At 41.5% G+C, this 27206-nt stretch overlaps 1 protein-coding gene across 5 annotated transcripts; it reads right to left on the bottom strand.

Moving 5' to 3' along the window:
- Positions 1-1458: 1458 nt before the first annotated feature.
- On the bottom strand, positions 1459-27062 carry LOC114350861 (N-acetylneuraminate 9-O-acetyltransferase). 5 transcript variants are annotated; one of them, XM_028301827.1, is made up of 15 exons: positions 26593-27062; positions 26345-26441; positions 26026-26129; positions 25389-25545; positions 24834-25095; positions 23609-23734; positions 22450-22553; positions 12884-13162; positions 11954-12106; positions 11287-11393; positions 10301-10467; positions 9404-9645; positions 6783-6883; positions 6019-6281; positions 1459-3342 (listed from the first exon to the last, which is right to left on the bottom strand). In XM_028301827.1, the coding sequence occupies exons 1-15, from the start codon at positions 26723-26725 to the stop codon at positions 3139-3141; spliced, it is 2499 nt and encodes an 832-aa protein (XP_028157628.1). In that variant the 5' UTR covers positions 26726-27062; the 3' UTR covers positions 1459-3138. The 5 variants fall into 5 exon arrangements, with proteins under 5 accessions (XP_028157628.1, XP_028157620.1, XP_028157611.1 ...); XM_028301819.1 differs by lacking the exons at positions 6019-6281; positions 12884-13162 and adding exons at positions 19760-19826; positions 20313-20591 and having other exon boundaries at positions 1459-3605; positions 11954-12039; positions 26593-27060; XM_028301810.1 differs by lacking the exons at positions 6019-6281; positions 12884-13162; positions 22450-22553 and adding exons at positions 19760-19826; positions 20313-20591 and having other exon boundaries at positions 1459-3605; positions 11954-12039; positions 23505-23734; positions 26593-27060.
- Positions 27063-27206: the final 144 nt, after the last annotated feature.

Below are 27206 nucleotides of genomic sequence, written 5' to 3' on the forward strand. Positions count from 1 at the left end.
GCAGTTCAGTCAGATTACGCAGCAAGTAAACTAATTTAATTTTCGCTATTCAATCACACACACGATAGCAACCGAAATCGCCCGAATTGATCTGCCCTCTAGACAAGTGACAAAATCTGACATTCTATTCGGACGGATTCGATTTTCGAAAAGTGTGACTAGTCTAGTCTATAGGTGCTATACTCGTCACGACAATGGGCCAACTATCCGGCCGCCGGATATCCGGCTATCCGGCCTAGCAGCTGGCCGGATATCCGGTATCCGGTATCCGGCCAAACAACTATCCGTTTCATCTCTAATAATAACATTGGCCATTTTGAATTGTGACTTATCTGTACAATTATCAGTAACATTACCTACACAGTTCTAAAAGAAATTCTTACTAACAAAAGTAGAAAGCACGCATAAAAAGCAATATTTAGGATATGAAAAATATTGTGATTGTATTTTGTGATTAAAAACTGGTCAGTTACGGTATGTTTGGCTTCGTGTGGTTTTAAATTTTGTTGGAGAATTTGTTTTTCAATTCAGGTTTTTAACCAAAAATATTTTTTCTCGTAGGACCATCCGTAGTGACTAGCGACTCACATACACTAAGTGCACCTTTACTGTAAGTGTGGTTCCACACATCGTCTTATGATGAACTTTTATGGTGTTCATGTTTCTGCGACTGTTTCTCGTGTGATGTGGTTATTGTTTGTATACTTTGTATGACGTGAGTGAGTTACGAGAGCAAATATTGTTCTTAACCGAGTTACAATTCTTACTTTTCGTTTTCACTGAATCTGTCGTCGAAAATCAAAAACGATAATGTTTATGTGTATCTTTGGAACACTATACGGACAGAAATCACATGGCGGATTTCAAATGTTGAACGCTGAATATGAGAATGCGTGATTTTCTTAAAATTATGGGTTTGCCAAAACTAAATCTTACATTTAAACTCTTTCAAATCTTAGTAATACAAATATTTATTTCCAGCACACTATTTATTGCATTAAATTAATGATTCTGGTATTTCATCTCATGGTTAATAAATAATTAAAGTAAAATAATAAAGTTGATATTTGCTGGCAAACCCCATTTTTATATTAAACATTTTCTGTACAAAAGTTGCAACTCTGTTTTACGTGGTATATAGCTCTAAGTGATTCGTGTAAATATGTTAACACGTTTAAGGTTGGCATATTATTAAGATGTATATTCATTATTATACTAAGCATCTTATTCACAAACAATGTAAAGATAAAATAAATAAAATTTTGCTTGTTAACATAGATTTTCATTTCATTTTAAAATTACTTTGACTTGCAGGATATTTAAAACAAAATGCTTGTATATTTTCACCTTGCTTTATTTTTTACAGAATATACAAATTGTATTTACACAAGTAAAAAAATAAACGATGGTAATAGGCTATTTAAATATAAATAAGTTGAGTTATTTTTAACTTTTTAATAAAATGTCGAAAAATGGTTGAAATATCGGATCTTCACAACACCGCATACAAAGATAAAATGTAGAAATTAGCAAAAATATTGAAGTCCGAAAACAAATGTATTAATTTCAGATTTCCAACGCAATCACATAACACGTTTTTATCAATTTCTCTAAACAGTCTCAAAAATATTTATGGTCCGACAGAATATCACTTAATGGACAAGCAATAAATGCAAAAATATTTATTATTATAAATAAACAGCTGAATAAATGTATATGTACGTAAATAACGCCTAAAATTAATAAAATAATAAGTAATTTTCAGTGACACATTATTATCATTTAAACCGTTTATTACTTATGGTATCTCTTTAAATGTGTTTCAATAATAACCTTAGAAATATAAAAATCAAAGCCTTTTAAATATTATGCAATACGTAGCGATAAGTACCAACATAGTAAAAATACGTACACATTTATTATTTACTTGTACTTTACGTCCGCAGTATCATTAATTATTAAAAATCAAAAATATTCATCAAAAATTAAATACCCACACAGCATAATTTATTCAATAACACACGTCTTTTTCTTTACTTGCAAGTATTTTCTTAAATAATCACTTTTATGTGACGTGCGATATTTTTATGACAGACTCAAACACGCACCGTTTCTTTTTCACGTTTATATCGAACGCCCCGTGTACGCCCCGTAAGTCATTCATTGAAAAAGTATATTCTGATGTTTTACTGCGACATGACTGTCCTGTCACATTATAATATTGACCAAATGGGTCATTCTTAATTAAGTAATATAATTAAATATACGTAAATACTATACACAGCCTAATCATTGACAATGGGTACAAATGCCTAAAGCTAACGATACGCTATTTGTTTCTGAAAAAGTTACGTTTATGTATTTAAACGGAATTTTTACTTTTGCATTAAAAAACATTTCTCCAACTTTTTGTTCTGTATTACAAAATTCTCACTTTATTCGTAAACTGCGTACTAAAACTTTGCTCTAGTAATCCTTTTTGTAAATCATAAACTTGTGATGCTATGGCTAATGGAAATTAAGCACAATACATTTTTAATGCAAGTCACATCGCTCAGCTACTAACCTAGACATTTTAGGTACTTAATTGCTTACAAAATACTATTCTAATTGTATGATTTTTGTGATCATACCCTAACTAATGACTAGCGGGAATCGCAGGGCTCTTTCCAAAACAATATAAGAAATACTTATTTACAATACCTATCTATTAAGCAAGATACTACGACCGAATTGACGGTGGATTTACTAAGTATTGCCATTCAGTCTCAGAAAAATTATGCAGGCCGGAATAAAAAGAAAATAAAGTTATATCTCGTAGGATATTGCAGTTTATCAAGTGTGAAATTTAAAGTGATTGCACGATTGTGTCTTAATATTAATGCTGAAGCAGTGATTTTGACGAATGCGTAATAAAATTTACAAAACGACTTTGAAATATCTTCGATATTTGTCCGATTTTTTCGATATCAAAATGTACAAAATTAAATACAAATCTCTAAACAAGATAGTCACGTTATGGATCGTCATATTATTACGGTATTTAGTAACTTTTGATGTTTTATAACTTACTACAAAAATGACATTCATTATATTGAATGCGTATCATCAAAAAAAAAATACTCAACGTTCCTCAAACTAAAACATGCCATCATGAATGCCGATAGGGACTAAAATCGCCAGAAATATCGCCAAATTCCTTAACAAAAGCTTCCAGTCATCCGGCACCGCGTGTGGCAACACTGCGATAGTCAAGGCCCTAGTTTCGTGCGCTGCGCACACAAATATATACGAAGTTATGATCAAATTCAAAACTGGCGCACCTGGCACCAAAACCAAGACTCCATGCGTATCAGCCGCCAGCCAAATATGGCTTTGGCTCGCGAATAACTCCAATGTAATCGTGCCAAACCACGCGAACATACTGGAATGCCTCATCCTCAGCGCTCCAGATACGTTTCTGAGGATGATATAGCTGACGATGGGTAAGAAAGCCACGTAGCTGTGGATCTCGTTGCAGTCGAAGGTGTTTGTGCAGAAGAAAGTGAATGTGACGTAGCTGCCCAGCCCGATGAAGGCCAGAAGAGTGGCGCTGAGGGAGATCCCTGGGGTAGTAAAGTATTTATTGAACAATATTTATAACTTTTCATACATTACCTACGCGCCCCAGGCATTCTACACATTGACTAGGGATTGTATAGAATTCCTAAATTATACAAATTGCCGGTAACACATACACTTAACACACATGATACAGGCCCATATTCACAAACATTAATATGAGGTCTCACAGTGCGCGTGAACGCACAGGGTGACATAAGAACCAATCACAGAGCTCTATTCAACGTTGTGCGTTCGATTTGCTGCTTCACTTAGGCAAGCATTGTTTGTGAATACGGGTGATAGTAAAGTTGCAGCATAACAATAATTAGAGAGGTGGTCCCAATAATAACAATAATTAGAAAAGAAATGCTAACCTGGTGTGAACAGGTTGCTGTGGTTGTTATCGTCGAGAAGATTGTAGCGTTGAGCCAAAAGGTACGCCATCGCGAATATTATGCCGAAGATCATTGAGTACCTGGAATTGAGACAAGAATAAGAATTAGCGAAGCCCAGTGATAGTTTGTTGAACTACAGTGTCGGTACATATCAAATTGTCGTTTTGTTGGGATAATTTAGCGATAAAACTAAATTTTGTATTTTATCATCATCATTTATTCTTCACTGGGGGAGGGAGCAGGAAGCCAGAGACAGGCCAGAAGCAGATAGAGGATTTGTTCTACACTGGCCATGCTGACCTGACGGGTTGTGGAAGCCTGGTGTTCGCATATTTACGCTTACGACACCCATAGAAAGAGTGGGGGGTTGCTGTCATCGAAAAAAGGGATTTTTCTGACTCACTTGTCGATCTTACTTCCACCTCAGCCTATCATGATGATAATGAACCTTTAAGAAGACTCACGATCCTGCCTCCATCTTAACCACGCCTGGAGCATATCTTCGTCAGGACTTTACGTAGAGTAGAATCTAAATGACTTGACGATAACACCTATGATCCTCTATGAACAAAACTCACCAATCCTACCTCCATCTTAACCACACCAGGAGCATATCATCGTCAGGAGTTCACGTGGAAACTAAAAGACTTGATGATAATGAACCTTTAAGAAGACTCACCGATCCTGCTTCCATTCCAGCCACCACTGGAGCATATTATCGTCAGGAGTTTACGTAGAATCTAAATGAGCTGATGATTATTATTCTTTATCAACAAGACTCACGAATGCTGCCTCCATCTTAACCACACCTGGAGCATATCTTCGCCAGGAGTTCACGTGGAAACTAAATAACCTGCTGATAATAACAATGAGACTCACCGATCCTGCTTCCATCTCAGCCACCACTGGTGTATGTCGTCGTCGGAGTTCACAAACAGCGCCTTCCACGGCCTAGTGACGAAGACCTTCTGGAAGAACACCTCGCTCATGTACAGCACGGTGACGATGCTGAACAGGCCCACTGTCTTCAGCGCGCTGTACAAGTACTGATAAGGCTTGGACTCTGTGGTGTGGGCAGCGGCGGCTGTCAAGTGCGGCGGGAGAGCGAACATACAGAACATCTGGAATACAGAAGTCGGCTGTTAACCACGACGTGATGTTTCTTGTAACTTTCTAAATTACTAGTACTAAAGTCTGGTCGCCGAGCACGTAGAATTTTGTCCAATGACCCCAGGCTACCTATCCTTATCGCTCGCGGGTTATTATATTGCTGTCGCGCTAGCACACTCACTGCGGGCGCCCGTCGTATAGTCGCAAGGGTCATTGGGCAAAATTGTACGTGCTCGGCGACCAGACTATAGCACTCGTATGTCATAAAATTTTAGACTACCCCAAGTAGCAATTGGCTACTCAAGAGCACAGCACTACCACCTCAAGAGAATAGTTGCAAATGGTGCTAACGTAAGCGCTAATATGACAGATTAAATATGCATATCTACCATTATGGAAGAAAAGAAGTAGGATAAAAAAAATATTTACTACAAAAATCACAAAACCATAAAAAAACAAAGATATAAATGAAACGGTCCGAGGCAAAAAGGCGTTACTCGACATTGATTTTCAGCGGTCCTCCCTCAGCCGAAACTCCTAAAGCCTTTATTTACTTACATAAAACATGACAAAAAATCAAAATAGGAGTATTTCTCAAAAAAAATATACATTTTGAAAAAAAAAAGTGTGCTTTGAAACAGTTCAAAAGTTTTATGTTTATAAATCATCACACAAAAAAAACACACACACAATTTTGAAGGATAAATATTAATCTTTAAGATAACGAAGAATTGTAGCTATAATCCTACTTATTACCAAATATTTAGATATTTTAAAAATAGTCCTTTTTTACCTTTCATACAAAAACCTGTTTGCCACCCTAGCTTTTTCATGTATTTTTGTTTCATAAAATGCGATACGTAACTAAATTATTGTAAATTTCTTTGTATTATCGTTCTACAGTAATCNCCCCATGCGTATCAGCCGCCAGCCAAATATGGCTTTGGCTCGCGAATAACTCCAATGTAATCGTGCCAAACCACGCGAACATACTGGAATGCCTCATCCTCAGCGCTCCAGACACGTTTCTGAGGATGATATAGCTGACGATGGGTAAGAAAGCCACGTAGCTGTGGATCTCGTTGCAGTCGAAGGTGTTTGTGCAGAAGAAAGTGAATGTGACGTAGCTGCCTAGCCCGATGAAGGCAAGTAGCGTGGCGCTGAGGGAGATCCCTGGGGTAGTAATGGATTAATTAGCATTAGAACTAATATTTATCATGCGACATCATAGTTACCAAAAATAGGTTAGTTTCCTAAAAAAACAATTGTAGTCTGTCAAATACATTCATCAAAAAATATTGTACACGTATATTTTTATTTGTCAATCAAACAAGTAATTACGAAGTTATGAAGTTCCGCGTGACGTCACAAAGTGCTACACTTTTAAGCACGCCTTGACGTCATGGGCCTCTTCTTTTGAATTTTGGCACGCTTTATCTCTTTCAATTTTCATTAAGAAAGAGTGAAAAATATGTGTTGAGTATTTTCTGATAAGTTAACCGATGGACTAATTTAAACTCTTGCTTTTTAAATTAATTGAAGTTGCGAATTTTCATGAATGCTCAAACTCTTGGTTAGCACGGGCAACGTACGAAACAGTATTACCTATATATTAATTTCTTTTAACATTTTTCATATTAGCATAATAGCAATAGCATTTAGCATGCTACTAACCTGGGGTGAACAGGTTGCTGTGGTTGTTATCGTCTAAAAGATTGTAGCGCTGCGCCAGAAGGTACGCCATCGCGAATATTATGCCGAAGATCATTGAGTACCTGGAATTGAGATAAAAATAAGAATTAGCGATGCCCAGTGATAGTTTGTTGAACTACAGTGCCCATGTGAAATTGTCGTTTTGTTGGGATAATTTAGCGATAAAATTAAATTTTGTGTATTTTATCATCATCATTTATTCTTCACTGGGGGAGCGGGAAGCCAGAGACATGCCAGAAGCAAATGGAGGATTTGTTCTACACTGCCCATGCTGACCAGATGGGTTGTGGAAGCCTGATGTTCGCATATTACGCTTACGACATCCACAGAAAGAGTGGGGGGTTGCTGTCATCGAAAAAAGGGTTTTTTCTGACTCGCTTGTCGATCTTACTTCCACCTCAGCCACCATATCATGATGATAATGAACCTTTAAGAAGACTCACGATCCTGCCCCCATCTTAACCACACCTGGAGCATATCTTCGTCAGGAGTTCACGTAGAATCTAAATGACTTCACGATAACACCCATGATCCTCTATGAACAAGACTCACGGGTCCTGCTTACATCTCAGCCACCACTGGTGTATGTCATCGTCGGAGTTCACAAACAGCGCCTTCCACGGCCTGGTGACGAAGACATGTACTGAACGACATACTATACGGTGCGTCGAAATGCGTCAATGGAACGCACGCACAACGGGCAAAGAGCCAAGGAGATGAGGCAAGGTGCTGACGTAGTGACTACGCAGCGCAGTTCTAAGACTGACATACCATTCACTAACGCTGGGACGTTGAAGACAGTGATTCGTTGCGACATTGCATCGCTAGTTTGGCACTCAATGCGTCAAAATCGTTGCGCTACGACGACTTCTTATCTTTCGTAAGGCTTAGACTCGGCTGTGTGGGCTACTATTAAAGACTCACCAATCCTGCCTCCATCTTAACCACACCTGGAGCATATCTTCGTCAGGAGTTCACGTGGAAACTAAATAACCTACTGATATTTTCCATGAACAAACTCACCGGTCCTGCTTCCGTTAGAGTTGCGTTACGCTGCGACGTCAAAATGCTCGTGTGTCTTAAATGCGTCGAAATCGTTACGACGCAACGTCGTAGTGCACCGGTGAATCTCATAGGGCTTGCGGCATCTCTCCTAGGCTTGAACTCAGCTGTGTGGGCTATTATTAAAAGATTCACCGATCCTGCCTCCATCTTAACCACACCTGGAGCATATCATCGCCAGGAGTTCACGTGGAAACTAAAAGACCTGATGATAATGAACTTTAAGAAGACTCACCGGTCCTGCTTACATCGCAGCCACCACTGGAGCATATTATCGTGAGGAGTTTACGTAGAATCTAAATGAGCTGGTGATTATTATTCTTTATCAACAAGACTCACGAATGCTGCCTCCATCTTAACCACACCTTGAGCATATCTTCTTCAGGAGTTCACGTGGAAACTAAATGACCTGATGATAATGAACCTTTAAGAAGACCCACCGATCCTGCCTCCATCTTAGCTACCACTGGAGCATATTATCGTCAGGAGTTTACGTAGAATCTAAATGAGCTGATGATTATTATTTTTTATCAACAAAACTTACTAATGCTGCCTCCATCTTAACCACGCCTGGAGCATATCATCGCCAGGAGTTCACGTGGAAACTAAAAGACTTGATGATAATGAACCTTTAAGAAGACTCACCGATCCTGCTTCCATCTCAGCCACCACTGGAGCATATTATCGTCAGGAGTTTACGTAGAATCTAAATGGGCTGATGATTATTATTCTTTATCAACAAGACTCACGAATGCTGCCTCCATCTTAACCACACCTTGAGCATATCTTCTTCAGGAGTTCACGTGGAAACTAAATGACCTGCTGATAATAAGAATGAGACTCACCGATCCTGCTTCCATCTCAGCCACCACTGGTGTATGTCGTCATCGGAGTTCACAAACAGCGCCTTCCACGGCCTGGTGACGAAGACCTTCTGGAAGAACACCTCGCTCATGTACAGCACGGTCACGATGCTGAACAGGCCCACTGTCTTCAGAGCTCTGTACAAGTACTGATAAGGTGATACTGCGACGTCTGAGGTTTTGTTCCGTAATTTCTACATGTACTGAACGACATACTATACGGTGCGTTGAAATGCTTCTACGGAACGCTAAGATATGCCACACGGTGCGTTAAAACGACGTGCGCGCAAAGTAGAAAGATACAAAGACACGAGGCGAGGAGGGTGATGCGGTACGATGACGTAGCGACAACGCAGCGCAGTTCTAAGACTGACATACCATTCACTAACGCTGGGACGTTGAAGTCAAGTGATGCGTTGCAACATTGCATCGCTAGTCAGGCACTCAAGTCGAAATCGTTGCGCTGCGACGACGCAACGCACTGGTACCGCGTATCTTTCGTAAGGCTTAGACTCGGCTGTGTGGGCTACTATTAAATAAAAGACTCACCGATACTGTTTCCATCTTAGCTACCACTGGAGCAAATCATCGTCGGAGTTCACGTGGAAACTAAATGACTTGATCATAATGAACCTTTATAAAGACCGAACAACTCACCGATCCTGCTTCCATCTCAGCCACCACTGGTGTATGTCGTCGTCGGAGTTCACAAACAGCGCCTTCCACGGCCTGGTGACGAAGACCTTCTGGAAGAACACCTCGCTCATGTACAGCACGGTGACGATGCTGAACAGGCCCACTGTCTTCAGCGCGCTGTACAAGTACTGATAAGGCTTGGACTCTGTTGTGTGGGCAGCGGCGGCTGTCAAGTGCGGCGGGAGAGCGAACATACAGAACATCTGGAATACAAACAGCCTTGTAGTATCAGACTAGCTAAACACAGTATAAATAAAAAGAAGCCACGATAGCTGAACGGTGAAGGGGTCGGACTTGCTGACTCGTGATCCGAGGAACGCGGATTTGATACCCGCCGCTCGACTATCGTGGTGAGCCCATTCGTAATTCAAGCTTAATTAGCTTACCAGGTCTAAAAAAATATTGAGGGTTACCGGGACTAAAAAAAAATATAAGAAATTACGGGACTAAAAAAATTAAAAGAAATTTTTTTTTCGCCATCTAGTTCTAAAGTAAAGCTTGTACAATGAATACTGGACAACGGTACCACATTCTTAAATAGGCGGGCAGGACCTTAGTATCCAGTGCAGTGGCGCAGAGAAGTGACACTACATTTGCTATATTAGTGTAACTCGACTGTAGCCATAAAAAGAAAAATAATTCAAACTGACATTACGAGTAACAAGACTGCCCCACAAGGTAGACCAACATTTTCATAAAGCGTAGTAGGCGTAGCAGGAAGGCGCTGGATGCAGGCCGCTACTAATTGGTCAACATGGAAATCAATGGGGGAACGTAGGCCACGTTCAGCAGTGGACGTCCTGTGGCTGAAATGGTGATAATGATGACATTTACAGAATAATTAATTTAGCAACTCACCAGCGTATACCAGAAGGAGACCAGCGGTATGAAGCTGTAGAACTGGTAGGGCCGGTTCATGGTCAGACACAGCACCACCGTCAGGAAGTTCAGGCGGAAGATCACGCGGAAGTAGCGCACCGCGCTCGTGTCACCCGTCTTCCACGTGTAGTAGAAGTGGCCGTAGCCTGAAGGAATAGGGCTCATTTTAGCTTGTCTCATCGATAGCCAATAAGGAGGAAAATTCTCTAACAACACACAGTTATTGTTGAACTAAAAACGTGCAGTAGAAGTGATCGTAGCCTAAAGAAATAGGGCTTAGTTTACTCTGTGCTAACACCTAGCGCACCGGGCTCGTGTCGCCCGTCTTCCACGTGTAGTAGAAGTGACCGTAGGCTGAGGGAATAGGGTTTAATTCACTTTGTGCTGCTGATAACTAACTGGTACCAATACCTTCATAACTATCATAATAAATTATTACTCTGGTCCTAAAATGTATTAAAAATGACGGTAGCCTGAGAATTAGCTTACTTTGTGGTATCCATAACCAGTACCGATAAAAAATTGATTAAATTACATTAGATCCGGCAGATGGCGCTGCGATCTCTCTTTCCATTAACATTTTGACCAGATGTCTAACGGGTGCATTAGTATAGGCAACATTTTTGATACAAAATAGTTCTTATTGCAACTGTAAGGAAGATGCCAGACGGTGCGTTCCGGCGTTTCGATTGAGACACACTACCACACTTTGGTGATGCGGCAAAATGTTTGATTGGCACCGTGTGTCTTCTCTTCTGTATCCTTCTGTAATCTTCTGTTTAGTTCAGTTCTCACCCGTGAGGAACAGGTAGGCGGAGACCAGCGNAACTGGCTCCACCAGCACTCACCCGTGAGGAACAGGTAGGCGGAGACTAGCGCTCGCACCAGCATGTAGATGGGAGCAGCTTGCTGGTCCCGGGACCTGGTCTCCAGGAGCACCAGCCGCAGCCTCCACCAGCACTCACCCGTGAGGAACAGGTAGGCGGCGACCAGCGCTCGCACCAGCATGTAGATGGCAGCAGCTTGCTGGGCCCGGGACCTGGTCTCCAGGAGCACCAGCCGCAGCCTCCACCAGCACTCGTTCGTTTCAGCCAAATGACGTCCACTGCTGGACAAAGGCCTCCCCCAAGGTTTTCCACAATGAACGGTCCTGCGCTGCCCGCATCCAGGCTCTTTCCGCGACCTTTACCAGATCGTCGGTCCACCTAGTAGGAGGCCTGCCCACGCTACGTCTTCCAGCCCGTGGTCGCCACTCAAGAACTTTTCGGCCCCAACGGCCATCGTCTCTACGAGCTATGTGCCCCGCCCACTGCCACTTGATTTTAGCAATTCTGCGAGCTATGTCGGTCACTTTGGTTCTCCTGCGGATCTCCTCATTGATTCGATCACGCAGGGAAACTCCAAACATGGCCCACTCCATCGCCCTTTGGGTGACCTTGAGCTTTCTTATGAGGCCCATAGTAAGCGACCACGTTTCAGATCCATAGATCAACACTGGCGAAGACTTTTGTCTTGAGACACTGCGGTATTTCGGACGTGAGTATATTGCGTAGCTTCCCGAACGCTGCCCAGCCGAGTTGGATTCGACGATTGACCTCTTTCTTGAAGTTGGCCCGACCTAACTGGCTCCACCAGCACTCACCCGTGAGGAACAGGTAGGCGGAGACCAGCGCTCGCACCAGCATGTAGATGGGCAGCACCTTGCTGGCACCTGTGACCTGGTACACCAGGATCACCAGCTGCATCCAGCCCTTCCATTCGTCTGTTTGCTCGCGGTGGAGGACTCTAAAACATTCATTATATAATTACGTTTGCATTTAACAAGTGTCATTTTTTATAGTTACTTTTGTGAAGCCTTAATGTAACCTTGTTGGTGTTCAAATAAATAAATAAATAAATTATGATTATCATTATGCAGGAGTTAGGGCCTTGCCACACTGGCGGATTACTAGCGGTTTCAAAGCGGTGACGCGGCGAACACGAGGCGAAAACTCTAAGCGGAAACGTTGCGCATCCGCGGCGTCCCTGGAGCCGTTGCCGTCGTCGCGTAGCCGTTGAAAACGCTTGCAATATCCCAGTGTGGCAGCTCACTTAGGCCCAGGACGCACTCATCGCGATAACATTCGGGCGACAACCGAGCGAAGTTCTTGCGACTATGCAAAATAGGACCGAAGTATACGCGAATACTCGGCTACACACATCGCGATAGCACGAATCTTCGGGTCATCGCGATGAGTGCGGCCTCGGCCTTAGAGAAGAACTGTTCATTATTTTTAATAGTCCACGCAAAGAAAGGCATTTTAACTTTGACTTTATCATCAGGCTTGTTTATCTCCCCAAATAGGCATCGAAAACAAAACACGCTCGGCGGCCACGTCGGTATGGTAATCCGCAAGAAATTCACGATGCGATGCGTGTTGTTCTAACGAGTCAAATGACGTCAAAACATTTCAAGTAACTAATAAAAAATATGTTCACTCATAAAAAAAGAAAAGTACTGGCCGATTCCATGCCAAAACATTCGCTAAAACAAAACAAAAAAATATAAAAAAAACAACTCACTTGCTAGACCTCGAGTCGTCCGTAAAAAACAGGCCCAACGCGAACACATACCCTACAGGCAGCCAGAAACTCCACTCGGAATAATATTTGTTCTCCTTCATGAAGAAATTTGTTCGGTCACATAAGTAGAAGTACGCCATGATCATTCCCAGTTTGGCTAACGCGGCTATAGGTGATGACGCTGCAGGTGGAGGTGACGTCACTAGCGTGTAGCCGCCGAGCCGTTGAGGCAGACTTTGGGTCCAGCGCCACACCTTTCTTGCGATGGACACGACTGCGCTACAACAATTAGAGAGAGTATTACAAAGCTGGTGCCTAGAAGAAGAATGAAAAGGTACCGTGGTGTGAGTGCGTTAAAACAGTTTCATTTAGATCGTAGGGCAGACTCTGGGAGCAGTCACAGCTTGTTTGGAATGGCTACGATAAGGTTTTTTGTTCCGCGCGAGTCCTAGCACAGATGCCATATCTCACTTGTCTATCACAGATTGATGCAGCTTAAAACGAGTGCTTAAAGTCGTGTTTTGACTTACTAGACCACGAAAAGGGGTAGTAAACAAATATAGTGGCATGTCAAACTTCGGCAACCTAAAATAAATTCTATCTACACTACCTAAGGTTGCTTCTCCACTCACCAAAGCGCAAACAGTGCTATCGTAAGCAGTTGCAACGGCGTGTGAGGTTCTGGTGACGCACAACACGAGCCATCGTTAAAGTTCATATGATCGTTGCAGAACATATTAAGCAACAGTTGCGCGGAATGCCACAAACAGTAACCTAAAGTATACTCTAACACAACTACATAAAGTCGCTTTTCCACTCACCAGAGCGCGAAGTGCTATAGTAAACTGCTGTAATGACGCGAGCGTCTTCAGCAATCTAAAATAAACTCTAACACGGCTACGTAAAGTCTCTACTCCACTGACCAAAGCGTGAAATCCTTTTGTAAGCACTGTAGAGGCGCGTAAGAGTAGGCGCACACCGTTGATTTTTAGTTGGCCGATAGTTGTGCCCGATTTTAAATTGTATGAAGAATCGGCCAAATCGAATCGGCGTAGTGTGCGCACTNTTTTCTACCCCAACGGCCATCGTCTCTACGAGCTATGTGTCCCGCCCACTGCCACTTGATTTTAGCAATTCTGCGAGCTATGTCGGTCACTTTGGTTCTCCTGCGGATCTCCTCATTTCTGATTCGATCACGCAGGGAAACTCCAAGCATGGCCATCTCCATCAGACCTTGAGCCTTCTTATGAGGCCCATAGTAAGCGACCACGTTTCAGATCCATATATCAACACTGGCAACACACACTGCTCGAAGACTTTTGTCTTAAGACACTGCGGTATTTCGGACGTGAGTATATTGCGTAGCTTCCCGAATGCTGCCCAGCCGAGTTGGATTCGACGATTGACCTCTTTCTCGAAGTTGGCCCTACCACAGAATAATAATAAGTACTACGTACAGAAATTTTACTTCGCGAAGGTATTTAAAAAAATGTATGCTCAATGTCATTAACAATATGGTGTAATTTAGCCTGTCTCAAGAGTCAAGCACCATTTTGTTGACAAACGTCAATGATCGGCACTACGCCGCACANCAGGGCCTTCCTGCTACCTTTATGAGGTCGTCGGTCCACCTTGTGGGTGGACGTCCTACGCTGCGCTTTCCGGTACGTGGCCTCCAGAACCTTGCTACCCCATCGGCTATTACTTCTGCGTATTATGCCACTTTAGCTTGCTAATCCGTTGGGCTATGTCAGCGACTTTAGTTCGTTTATGGATCTCCTCCTCATTTCTGATTCGATCTCGTAAATAAACATCGAACAACCTCTCCATAGCACGTTGTGCAATTTTGAGCTTATTTATAAGGCCTATATTGAGAGGTCACGTTTCCGAGCCGTATTGCAGATCCATTATGTTCACATCTACCTATACTTTTATATGCCAACTAACGTACACAAAAACTGCTGATACATGGTGCAGATAATGTGATAACATTTTGGTGTACTGCCTAACTGCCTATTGGATTCTTTCGGAAAAAGTAAGTATGTGAGTGACTTTGATTATTTTGAACACTCTGTTCAAGATAAGTAAATTAGGCTAAAATATCTTTTTTGATGGTTTTTCGAACGAAGATAATAATTGAAGACATGAATGGAAGAAGGTAATTAATGTCGGATATCAGATTTTTCTCAGTTTGATGATTGTATAAAGGTGTTATATTTCAAACCTTATGTTTGAAAAGAAGGTGACCTACTTGATGAAGGTGTTATGTACGTTATCTTTTTAAAAAGATAAAGGAAAAGGGACTCACACCTCTTTAAAGAAGCCAAAAAAAAGAATATTTTTTGCGAAAGTATAAGACTATTAAACAGAAGAACTGGAAATTATTACAGATCTATCAAAATTGAAAATTGAATCCCGCTACCTACTGTAATCGATTATGATAGTCAAAATGATTTAAGGATCTATTCAGGACTACTCTAGAAAGTAAAACAATCTTTCATAACCATTGAAGTCAAGGTTCTTGCTTGAAGACTTTTTTTAATCATGTCTGTCGGTATTATAAGTGCCAAGAAGTAGGTACATAGCTAGGTAAAGGGTAGATATCTACCTAATCTACCTTACACCATAACCAGTAGACCAGTAGTGAATATTATAATGTCAATAATCGACTTAGGCTACCTAGTACCTACAAACGTAGGTTCTAGTTTGAAAGGTTTTGGCGTGAAATGAGGTAATAGGGGGCTGTAGTAAGTTAGACTAAGTATATTTTTCTATTAATAATTACTTTAAGTGCACTAAAATCAATAATCCATAAATAAAAATATTCAAAATTTTGCATGTCCATTACTCGCTTGGCCGCGCGTGCCCGCAAAAAGTATTTATGTAGTAATATTCGGCACCATAGGTACTTACGACTACATAAGGTTTGACCGCTACAGTTTGCAACAGTAGCNCCTAAAATAAACTCTAACACGGCTACGTAAGGTCGCTTCTTCACTGACCATAGGGTGAAGTCCTTTAGCAAGCACTGTAGAGGCGCGTGCGTCATCGGCAACCTAAATTAAACCTTCAAACCACTAAACAAAGTCTCTTTTCCACTCACCAAAGCGCGAACAGTGCTATCGTCAGCAGTTGCAACGGTGTATGAGGTTCTGGTGACGCGCAACACGACCCATCATTGAAATTCATATGGTATGGAATGCCACAAATACTAATCTAAAGTATACTCTAACACAACTACATAAAGTCGCTTCTCCGCTCACCAGAGCGCGAAGAGTGCTACAAGAGCTACTGTAATGACGCGTGTACCTCCAGCAAGCTAAAGTAAACTCTAACACAACTACGTAAGATCGCTTTTCCACTCACCAAAGCGCAAACAGTGCTATCGTCAGCAGTTGCAACGGTGTATGAGGTTCTGGTGACGCGCAACACGACCCATCGTTGAAATTCATATGATCGTTGCAGAACATATTGAGCAACAGTTGCGCGGAGTGCCACAAACAGTAACCTAAAGTATACTCTAACACAACTACATAAGGTCGCTTCTCCTCTCACCAGAGCGCGAAGAGTGCTATAGATATATATAGATATATATGATTTGCAATCTGTTGCTGTACCTTAATAAAATAAATAAATAAATAAATAGTAAGCTGCTGTAATGGCGCGTGCGTTTTCAGCAACCTAAAATAAACTCTAACACGGCTACGTAAGGTCGCTTCTCCACTGACCATAGGGTGAAGTCCTTTAGCAAGCACTGTAGAGGCCCGTGCGTCTTCGGCAACCTAAATTAAGCCCTAAAACCACTAAATAAAGTCTCTTTTCCACTCACCAGAGCGCAAACAGTGCTATCGTCAGCAGTTGCAACGGTGTATGCGGTTCTGGTGACGCGCAACACGACCCGTCATTAAAGTTCATATGATCGTTGCAGAACATATTGAGCAACAGTTGCGCGGAATGCCACAAACAGTAACCTAAAGTATACTCTAACACAACTACATAAGGTCGCTTCTCCGCTCACCAGAGCGCGAAGTGCTATAGTAAGCTGCTGTAATGGCGCATATGTCTTCAACAACCTAAAGTAAACTCTAACACGGCTACGTAAGGTCGCTTCTCCACTGACCATAGCCTGAAGTCCTTTAGCCAGCACTGTAGAGGCGCGTGCGTCTTCGGCAACCTAATTTAAACCCTAAGAGTAGGCGCACACCGTTGATTTTTAGTTGGCCGATAGTTGTGCCCGATTTTCAATTGTATGAAGAATCGGCCAAATCGAATCGGCGTAGTGTGCGCACTCCCATACATGCCCATACTGATCAACTGCCCGACTAAGCTATCGGCCGACGAAAAATCAACGGTGTGCGCCTACTCTAAAACCACTAAATAAAGTCTTTTCCACTCACCAGAGCGCAAACAGTGCTATCGTCAGCAGTTGCAACGGCGTGTGCGGTTCTGGTGACGCACAACACGATCCATCATTGAAATTCATATGGTATGGAATGCCACAAATAGTAATCTAAAGTATACTCTAACACAACTACATAAGGTCGCTTCTCCGCTCACCAGAGCGCGAAGTGTTATAGTAAGCTGCTGTAATGGCGCGTGCGTCTTCAGCAACCTAAATTAAACCCTAAAACCACTATAAAAGTCTATTTTCCACTCACCAAAGCGCGAACAGTGCTATCGTCAGCAATTGCAACGGCGTATGAGGTTCTGGCGACCCGCAACACGACCCGTCATTAAAGTTCATATGATCGTTGCAGAACATATTGAGCAACAGTTGCGCGGAATGCCCCAAACCTAGAGTATAATCTAACACAACTACATAAAATCGCTTTTCCACTCACCAGAGCGCGAAGTGCTATAGTAAGCTGCAGTAACGGAATGTCCCAAACAGTAACCTAAAGTATACTCTAACACGGCTACGTAAGGTCGCTTCTCTACTGACCATAGCGTGAAATCCTTTTGTAAGCACTGTAAAGGCGCGTGCGTCTTCGGCAACCTAAATTAAGCCCTAAAACCACTAGATAAATGCCTGTTTTCACCATCAATCCCTAATTTTTAAGTGACCCCTATGGTAACAATTTTAAAACAAATAACAGGAATTTTGTTTACATAGGGGTCACTTAAAAATTAGGGATTGATGGTGAAAACGGGCAAAAGTCTCTTTTCCACTCACCAGAGCGCAAACAGTGCTATCGTCAGCAATTGCAACGGCGTGTGCGGTTCTTGTGACGCGCAACACGACCCATCATTGAAAATCATATGGTATGGAATGCCACAAATAGTAATCTAAAGTATACTCTAATACAACTACATAAGGTCGCTTCTCCGCTCACCAGAGCGCGAAGAATGCTACAAGAGCTACTGTAATGACGCGTGCACCTCCAGCAACCTAAAGTAAACTATAACACAACACGTAAGATCGCTTTTCCACTCACCAGAGCGTGAAATCCTTTTGTAAGCACTGNAGTTGCAACGGTGTGTGCGGTTCTGGTGACGCGCAACACGATCCATCGTTAAAATTCATATGATCGTTGCAGAACATGTTGAGCAACAGTTGCGCGGAGTGCCGTAAGGCTGTGTTGCTGAGCGATGCTCCGTCGTCGGACGCCGCGCCGCTTGCTACTAGGCGGGTAGAACTCCATATCTTGGCTGAACTGTGGGTTAGGATCTGGAAGGATGTCATAGTTGATATTGTTATTTATTTAAAGACTTTATTGCACACACATAAGAATGTTCCGTACAAAAAGGCGAGCTGGAAGCTCAAGGTCAAAGGGCGATGGAGTGTGCGATGCGATTTCCCTGCGTGATCGAATCAGAAATGAAGGAGAACCAGAGTGACTGACATAGCCCGCAGAACTAAAATCAAGTGGCAGTGGGCGGGGCACATAGCTCGTAGAGCTGATGGCCGCTGGGGCAGGAAAGTTCTTGAGTGGCGACCACGAGCCGGAAGACGTGGCGTGGGCAGGCCTCCCACTAGATGGACCGACGATATGGTGAAGGTCGCGGGAGGTGCCTGGGTGCGAGCGGCGCATTACCGGTCTTTGTGGAAATCCTTGGGGGAGGCCTTTGTCCAGCAGTGGACGTCTTTCGGCTGAAACGAACGAACTTATTAATCTAGCTCTTTATTAGGGCTTGCAATATCGGATAGTTTTCAACTCCGGAACTGATTTCCGATATTGGGCACTCAACTCCGGAATTCCGGTTCTAGTTCCGGAGTTGGTTAAAAAAAGAAAGCGCTTCCCGACAAACACGTATACGTATGTGGCCTCCACTTTAGAACCTTGCCCCATCGGCCGTCTGTTCTACGTACTATGTGCCCTGCCCATTGCCACTTTAGCTTGGTAATCCGATCGCTATATGTCAGGCAACTTTAGTTCGTTTACGAATCTCCTCATTTCTGGTTCGATCTCGAAAAGAAACACCGAGCATAGCACTCTCCATACCATGGTGTCCATGGTGTGCAACTTTGAGCTTATTATAAGGCCTTATAGTAAGAGGCCACATTTCCGAACCGTGTGTCATCACTACTGGTAACACACACTGATTGTAGACTTTCGTCTTTAGGCACTGAAGTGTTTTGGTCGAAAAGATGTTATGTAGTTTCACGAATGCTGCCCAGCTGAGTTGAATTCGACATAATATTACATCTCCCTGCCTCACAGCTCGCTGCAGAGGAATCGTAGAGGAATCGCCCTCGTGTTCAGCCAGGCTCAAAGACCTTCTCATAGTCTAAGAACGCCAAGCATATAGGCAAGTTAGACTCTTCGGTTTTCTGTATAACCTGCCGTAGCGTATAGATGCGGTATATGGTAGTGTAAACGTTTCGATAACTGGCTTCCTCGAGAGACTATAAGTCNCCTTGCTGGCACCAGTGACCTGGTACACCAGGATCACCAGCTGCATCCAGCCCTTCCATTCGTCTGTTTGCTCGCGGTGGAGGACTCTAAAACATTCATCAAGATTATCATTATGCAGGAGCTCTTCATATTATATTCACACAACAAAAGCGGTAAAGCTTCATCATCATCAGGTCTCTACTGCAGGAGCACAGGAGGGCTAAATTAATGTGGCTCACACTCCCTATTGAAATTGGACAGACATATTAGGGTCCCCAACTGTCTGGTAAGTGTAGGCCTTCAACGACATCCACAGAAAGCGTAGGTAAAAATGTGTATTGCAAGCTGGTTGTAAATCGAAAAGATACCAGCGTTTAAACTTCGCATGGAAGCTAGCGAGTGTGACGTCACAAAACACGCGCCCACGCTAACATGGGACGCTGCGGGTTGTTCTAATGTATCAAGTGACGTCACAAGTACATGATATCTTTTTTTAGATAATTTCAGACATTTAAAAAAAAGAAAAGCACTGGCTGATTTCATGCCAAGACCTTCGCTAAAACAAAACAAAAAAATATTTAAAAAAAACTCACTTGCTAGACCTCGAGTCGTCCGTAAAAAACAGGCCCAATGCGAACACATACCCTACAGGCAGCCAGAAACTCCACTCAGAGTAATATTTATTCTCTTTCATGAAGAAATTTGTTCTATCACATAAGTAGAAGTACGCCATAATCATTCCCAGTTTGGCCAACGCGGCTATAGGTGATGACGCTGCAGGTGGAGGTGACGTCACTAGTGTGTAGCCGCCGAGCCGTTGAGGTAGACTTTGGGTCCAACGCCACACCTTTCTTGCGATGGACACGACTGCGCTACAACAATTAGAGAGAGTATTACAAAGCTGGTGCCTAGAAGAAGAATGAAGAGGTACCGTGGTGTGATTGCGTTAAAATAGTTTCATTTAGAAATATAGTTGGGTAGGCTCTGGGAGCAGTAACAGCTTATTTGGAATGGTATAAGATAAGGTAAAAAGAATATCCCATCAAAAACAATACTTGTCAAAAAAACCAAGTCTCGCAACTCAGTTGTTCTACGGTAAAAAGTTGTGAGATTCATGTAATACCTACCAAGTCCAGGCCAGGAAATCTTTAACGTTTTACATAAATATATTGACTTGGCCATCGCATGAAAACACGTGTAAATTAAATTATTTAGTGCGATGGCCAAGTCAATAATTTATGTAAAACGTTAACGATTTCCTGGCCTGGACTTGGTAGGTATTACATGAATCTCACAACTTTTTACCGTAGAACAACTGAGTTGCGAGACTTGGTTTTTTTGACAAGTATTGTTTTTGATGGGATCTCATTTCTTTTTGTATTTTGTAGACAGCAGTTATGTATCTAGAAAACTGGACCAAAATTGAAAAATTTTACCCGACTTGGCGGGGACACTACCGTGCGCCTTTATATTTATATGGTATTACAAAGTTATTTAAGTAAGTAGTTAAATACTTATAAAACTGGACCGAAATTGAAAAATTTTGCTCGACTTGGCGGTTGCACTACCGTGCCCCCAAATATTTTAGTTTTTCCTTGATTCATACACCAAACACTACTTATATTCCAAATTTGAAGCTTCTAGGTCTGCTAGAAGTGCCTTAGAATTTTGATGATCGGTGAGTCAATCAGTCAGTCAGTCAGTGAGTGACAAAATTAAGAAACTTTGACCCGTTATAATTCTTAAACTACTGGTTCAAATTGAATGAAATTTGAAATATACCGTGTCTTTACAATGCCTGCATAGCTAATGAAAATTCAGCCTTCTAGTTTTATCCACAACGAAGTTACAGGCGGTCGAAAATGGCCTGAATTGCTTCGAGAAAAGGATGGTACGGCCGTGCCGCTTTTTTGCTCGACTTGGTGGGGGCACTGCCGTGCCCCCAGATACAGTAAGGTTTTTGGTTCCGGGCGAGTCCTAGCACAGATGCCACATCTTGCTTGTCTATCACAGATTGATGCAGCTTAAAACGAGTGCTTAAAGTCGTGTTTTGACTCACCAGACCACAGAAAGGGGTAGTAAACAGATATAGTGACATGGCAAACTTCGGCAACCTAAAATGAGTACTATCTACGCTACATACGGTTGCTTTTCCACTCACCAGAGCGCAAACAGTGCTATCGTCAGCAGTTGCAACGGTGTATGCGGTTCTGGTGACGCGCAACACGACCCGTCATTAAAGTTCATATGATCGTTGCAGAACATATTGAGCAACAGTTGCGCGGAATGCCCCAAACAGCAAACTAAAGTATACTCTAACACAACTACATAAGGTCGCTTCTCCGCTCACCTGAGCGCGAAGTGCTATAGTAAGCTGCTGTAACGGAATGTCCCAAACAGTAACCTAAAGTATACTCTAACACGGCTAAGTAAGGTCGCTTCTCTACTGACCATAGCGTGAAATCCTTTTGTAAGCACTGTAGAGGCGCGTGCGTCTTCGGCAACCTAAATTAAACCCTGAGAGTAGGCGCACACCGTTGATTTTTAGTTGGCCAATAGTTGTGCCCGATTTTAAATTGTATGAAGAATCGGCCAAATCGAATCGGCGTAGTGTGCGCACTCCCATACATGCCCATACTGATCAACTGGCCGACTAAACTATCGGCCGACGAAAAATCAACGGTGTGCGCCTACTCTAAAACCACTAAACAAAGTCTCTTTTCCACTCACCAGAGCGCAAACAGTGCTATCGTCAGCAATTGCAACGGTGTATGCGGTTCTGGTGACGCGCAACACGATCCATCGTTAAAGTTCATATGATCGTTGCAGAACATGTTGAGCAACAGTTGCGCGGAGTGCCACAAACAGTAATCTAAAGTATACTCTAACAACACTACATAAGGTCGCTTTTCCGCTCACCAGAGCGCGAAGTGTTATAGTAAGCTGCTGTAATAGCGCGTGCGTCTTCAGCAACCCAAAATAAACTCTAACAAGGCTACGTAAGGTAGCTTCTCCCCCGACCATAGCGTGAAATCCTTTTGTAAGCACTGTAGAGGCGCGTGCGTCTTCGGCAACCAATATTAAACCTTAAAACCCACTAAATAAAGTCTCTTTTCCACTCACCAAAGCGCAAACAGTGCTATCGTCAGCAATTGCAACGGTGTATGAGGTTCTGGTGACGCGCAACACGATCCATCGTTAAAGTTCATATGATCGTTGCAAAACATATTGAGCTTGAGTAACAGTTGCGCGGAGTGCCACAAACAGTAACCTAAAGTATACTCTAATACAACTACATAAGGTCGCTTCTCCGCTCACCAGAGCGCGAAGAGTGCTATAGTAAGCTGCTGTAATGACGCGAGCGTCTTCAGCAACCTAAAGTAAACTCTAACACGGCTACGTAAGGTTGCTTCTCCACTGACCATAGCCTGAAGTCCTTTAGCCAGCACTGTAGAGGCGCGTGCGTCAACCTAAATTAAACCTTAAAACCACTAAATAAAGTCTCTTTTCCACTCACCAAAGCGCAAACAGTGCTATCGTCAGCAGTTGCAACGGCGTGTGCGGTTCTGTCTGGTGACGTGCAACACGACCCATCATTGAAATTCATATGGTATGGAATGCCACAAATAGTAATCTAAAGTATACTCTAACACAACTACATAAGGTCGCTTCTCCGCTCACCAGAGCGCGAAGAGTGCTATAGTAAGCTGCTGTAACGACGCGTGCGTTTTCAGCAACCTAAAGTAAACTCTAACACAACTACGTAAGATCGCTTTTCCACTCACCAGAGCGCAAACAATGCTATCGTCAGCAGTTGCAACGGTGTATGAGGTTCTGGTGACGCACAACACGATCCATCATTAAAATTCATATGATCGTTGCAGAACATATTGAGCAACAGTTGCGCGGAGTGCCGTAAGGCTGTGTTGCTGAGCGATGCTCCGTCGTCGGAGGCTGCGCCGCTTGCTACCAGGCGAGTAGAACTCCATATCTTCGCTGAACTGTGGGTTAGGATCTGAAAGGATGTCATAGTTTATATTATTATGCTGGTTCATAAAAGATAAATAAAATTGAATTCGATAGGGGGATGACACACAATTATATTGGAACCTGCTTTGTAAACAACGTCATAAAGGTCTTTGGTTTAAAAAAAAGAACCAAACTGTCAACTTTTGTCTTTTGTCTCTCGCTCTGTACTTTTCTGTGTGTCTAAATTGAAATAAAACTATCTATTAAAATCACTCTCGAACTTTGTATTTCCGCCCATAATTCCAACAAATTAAACCTTGGAATGTGGAATCAGAATAAGCCAATACATAGCTATTGGTATATTGGATTGATAATAAGTAAGAGACAAAAATATTTACTACATTGGACTGTGTATTGCTCAGAAAAATATTTGTCTCTTTTCCTCTCTTAATAACTTCCATTAGGCTTGTTTCTTTTTATTTTAGGCAAGTTGGTCAATAACTATGTACTGGCTAATTACTATAGCGATCACCCTACTTGTTTTTGAATTGTCTTTACTTGTGACAATGACGGTAATCTTGCTCTTCATGCTTCCCTGTGGTGCTTGCTAGTATAAATCTCTTAAACCTTGTCAATGAGGGTTATCGTTTTTATACTTAACAGTTGGCGCCACTAGCGATTGACATGACTCTACAGTGGCCCCATCCTGGTGAGCGCCACTGTCCTCGCAACTAGCAAATGACAGTGACCTTACTCTATAGCCCTCACTAACCCTATTCCTTGACTAAATTAATTACTTTTCTTCCTATTCTTTTCCAAAATAATTTCCATAAGGTTATACAGGGTGTTAGGTAAATGGGTACATATGAGCCGACAATAGCCCATGTTAACATGGTCATATAAATGGTATGGTGAAGTCAGAAAATGTATATCTTCATTTTAATTATTTTATTTTTCATACAAATCGGATTTTATAAAATTTATTTTGTATTAAAATTAAAAAAAATTAAATGATGATATCAAATTTCTGACTTCACCATACCATTTATATGCCCATGTTAACATGGGCTAGTGTCGGCTCATATACCCATTTACCTAACACCCTGTATAGTCCTTAATTAGCAGTTATGTATGTAAATTCTCACCTCAACAGCTGCTCTATTGTACGAATCAATATCATTATTATTGATCCTCTTATTATCATTCTTCAGTTTCCCAGTGTCAACCCCTTCCATCAGCTTCCATAGCACTTGGGTCTTGCGCGCGACAAGCGAATCTATGGCTTGCACCAAGTGCGTAAGGTTCCTTTTGTACTCTTCGAGGACTAGGTCGGTCGTGTTTCGGTTCTTGAGTGGCTGGAGTCCGGTGCCGGCTACAATTACTGAAGGGGGTTTGTCTGAGAGCTGCCTGGAAGATAAAATATTACAACAATGTAAATAAATGTTCATAAAAAAAATTACCTAGCTCCAAACTAGTGGTGCTTCATGATTCTAAATGATAATATTTGCCTTCAGCAGTCAACTTTGCTAACTAATTTGGGTATCACAAAATATTTGATGACTGTAGAACTAGTGTCAATTACAGAGAATAAAATGACTAGGGCAACCAGGCATGTGTGTGCAGCAGTTTTTCAACATTATTATAATTATTTAGCCAATAACAGAGGCAACTTTAGCAACTTTTTTGTTCTTTACACTTACCAATTCCTAAACTGGTCTACCATGGTTTTGGAGACATCGTCACTCCATATAAATGTGACGGATAGCTTCAGTTTGTGGTCTACATAAGTATAATTTGGCATGTGGTGGTCCACTGTCGAATATGACGTGTCTAAGTCCAGTCGTGTTTTGAGTACACCTAAAACCAATACAACAATGCAAGTGAAATAAATTATTTAGGTAGGTAGGTAGATAAAGACCTTATACATTCTTATACAGGGTGACAGGGAAACTTGACCTATTCCTAATATTTGTAATATTTTTATCTGTAACCACCTATGTTTCACAATAAATAATTTTGAATTTGAATTTGAATTTGAATTCCTAAAAAGGAGTTACTAGAGATCATTAGCAACAAATTATGTCCAGAGAAAATTAAAAAATAAAATAAAAAAATACAGAAAATAAAAATATTTTTTACTAAAGACCTTTTTTTTCTAAGATTATGTAAGTTTTGGCTAAACACTTATTCAAATTCAAATATTTTATTCAGTACATAGGCCCTTTCCAGGGCACTTATATTTTTTCAGAATTATTTTTCAGCTTTCATAAAAGTATCAATTCAATGTTTAGAGTAGAGTAATTTTGGTTAAAATTAAAATCATTTACAGTTATTCACCTATAAAGTATTCATACAGTTGCTCCAATCTAGCGTCACCGATGAATGCAAAGCTGTTGTACTTTCCCCAAAACGCCAAGTACCTGAGACACCTCCTTGCGTCTCTGCAAACAAAGATAATAGATAAATTAGTCGTCTTATCAGTTAAGCGTACAGACATGTACAGACAAGGTAACACTGTGGGACCTTACATAGTTGTAATAAATGCTATTTTTCAACAAAGATGACATAGTGTGATGTGCTGTAAACTGTACATAGTATTAACTTAGTCTAAGGATTTTAGACTAAATAAAAAAAAACTTTTTTCTTTCCAACTTACGTCTTAGAATATCTGTGCAGCATGCACCCATATGGCTGCCACTCATGGTCGCCTTTATAGCGGCCGGACGACAGAAGCCATGTGCATGAGTCTGGACCTGATATAAAAAACAAAACACTGCATTATTTTAATTGTTATTTTCTGTGTGAAAAAAAAATAAAAGCGGGATACCAGTAAGTCTAAGCTTCAAGAACAAGTGATTATTACTGAGAAACCGTAAAGGAATCTGATGGATAACTCGAACTTACCATATCTGAGATGCAAGATTCCATGGTATCCAATAAACCCTAGCACAAGAAAAAACGCCACAAGTTTAGCGTTCTTCACGTTAAGCTGATCTATAAACCATTCCGCAGATGATTTTTTACAATAAGTAACCATTTTAAAAGGTTAAATACACCGAAATTAAAGTACACAAACAAAATTTCAACTTGACGAAAACGGGTTATATGCCGCTATGAGCACCACAACAATACACATAAAGTAAATAACATAAACACTATTTTACATTGCACACAAATATTATTTTATTCGCCGTAAAATAATATCGATAAAAATCGCGCAAAAAATAAATAATTTGCATTGAAATTCGGCACACAAGCCCCCCCTTCTATCTGTCAACTGTCAAAGTGAAAAAAATGTCAATAATTTCTTTAGATTCCGAATCCTAGCTCGATCGATTTGAAGATAAATCAATTGTATATTTTGTGAGTATTCAATCATACAGAGGTGTGAATCAGGTAACATTTTTGACAATTAACTTTTTTGTGCTAAATTAATTCTTAAATTATTTTTACAAATAACATTTATTCACATTTATTTATTTCGTCTTATGTTATAAAGTTGTCTTAGCTAAAATACG

Source organism: Ostrinia furnacalis, unplaced genomic scaffold (genome assembly GCF_004193835.3).
Source record: "Ostrinia furnacalis isolate ACB-3 unplaced genomic scaffold, ASM419383v2 OfSCF0076, whole genome shotgun sequence".
Classification (NCBI taxonomy): Eukaryota; Metazoa; Arthropoda; class Insecta; order Lepidoptera; family Crambidae; genus Ostrinia; species Ostrinia furnacalis.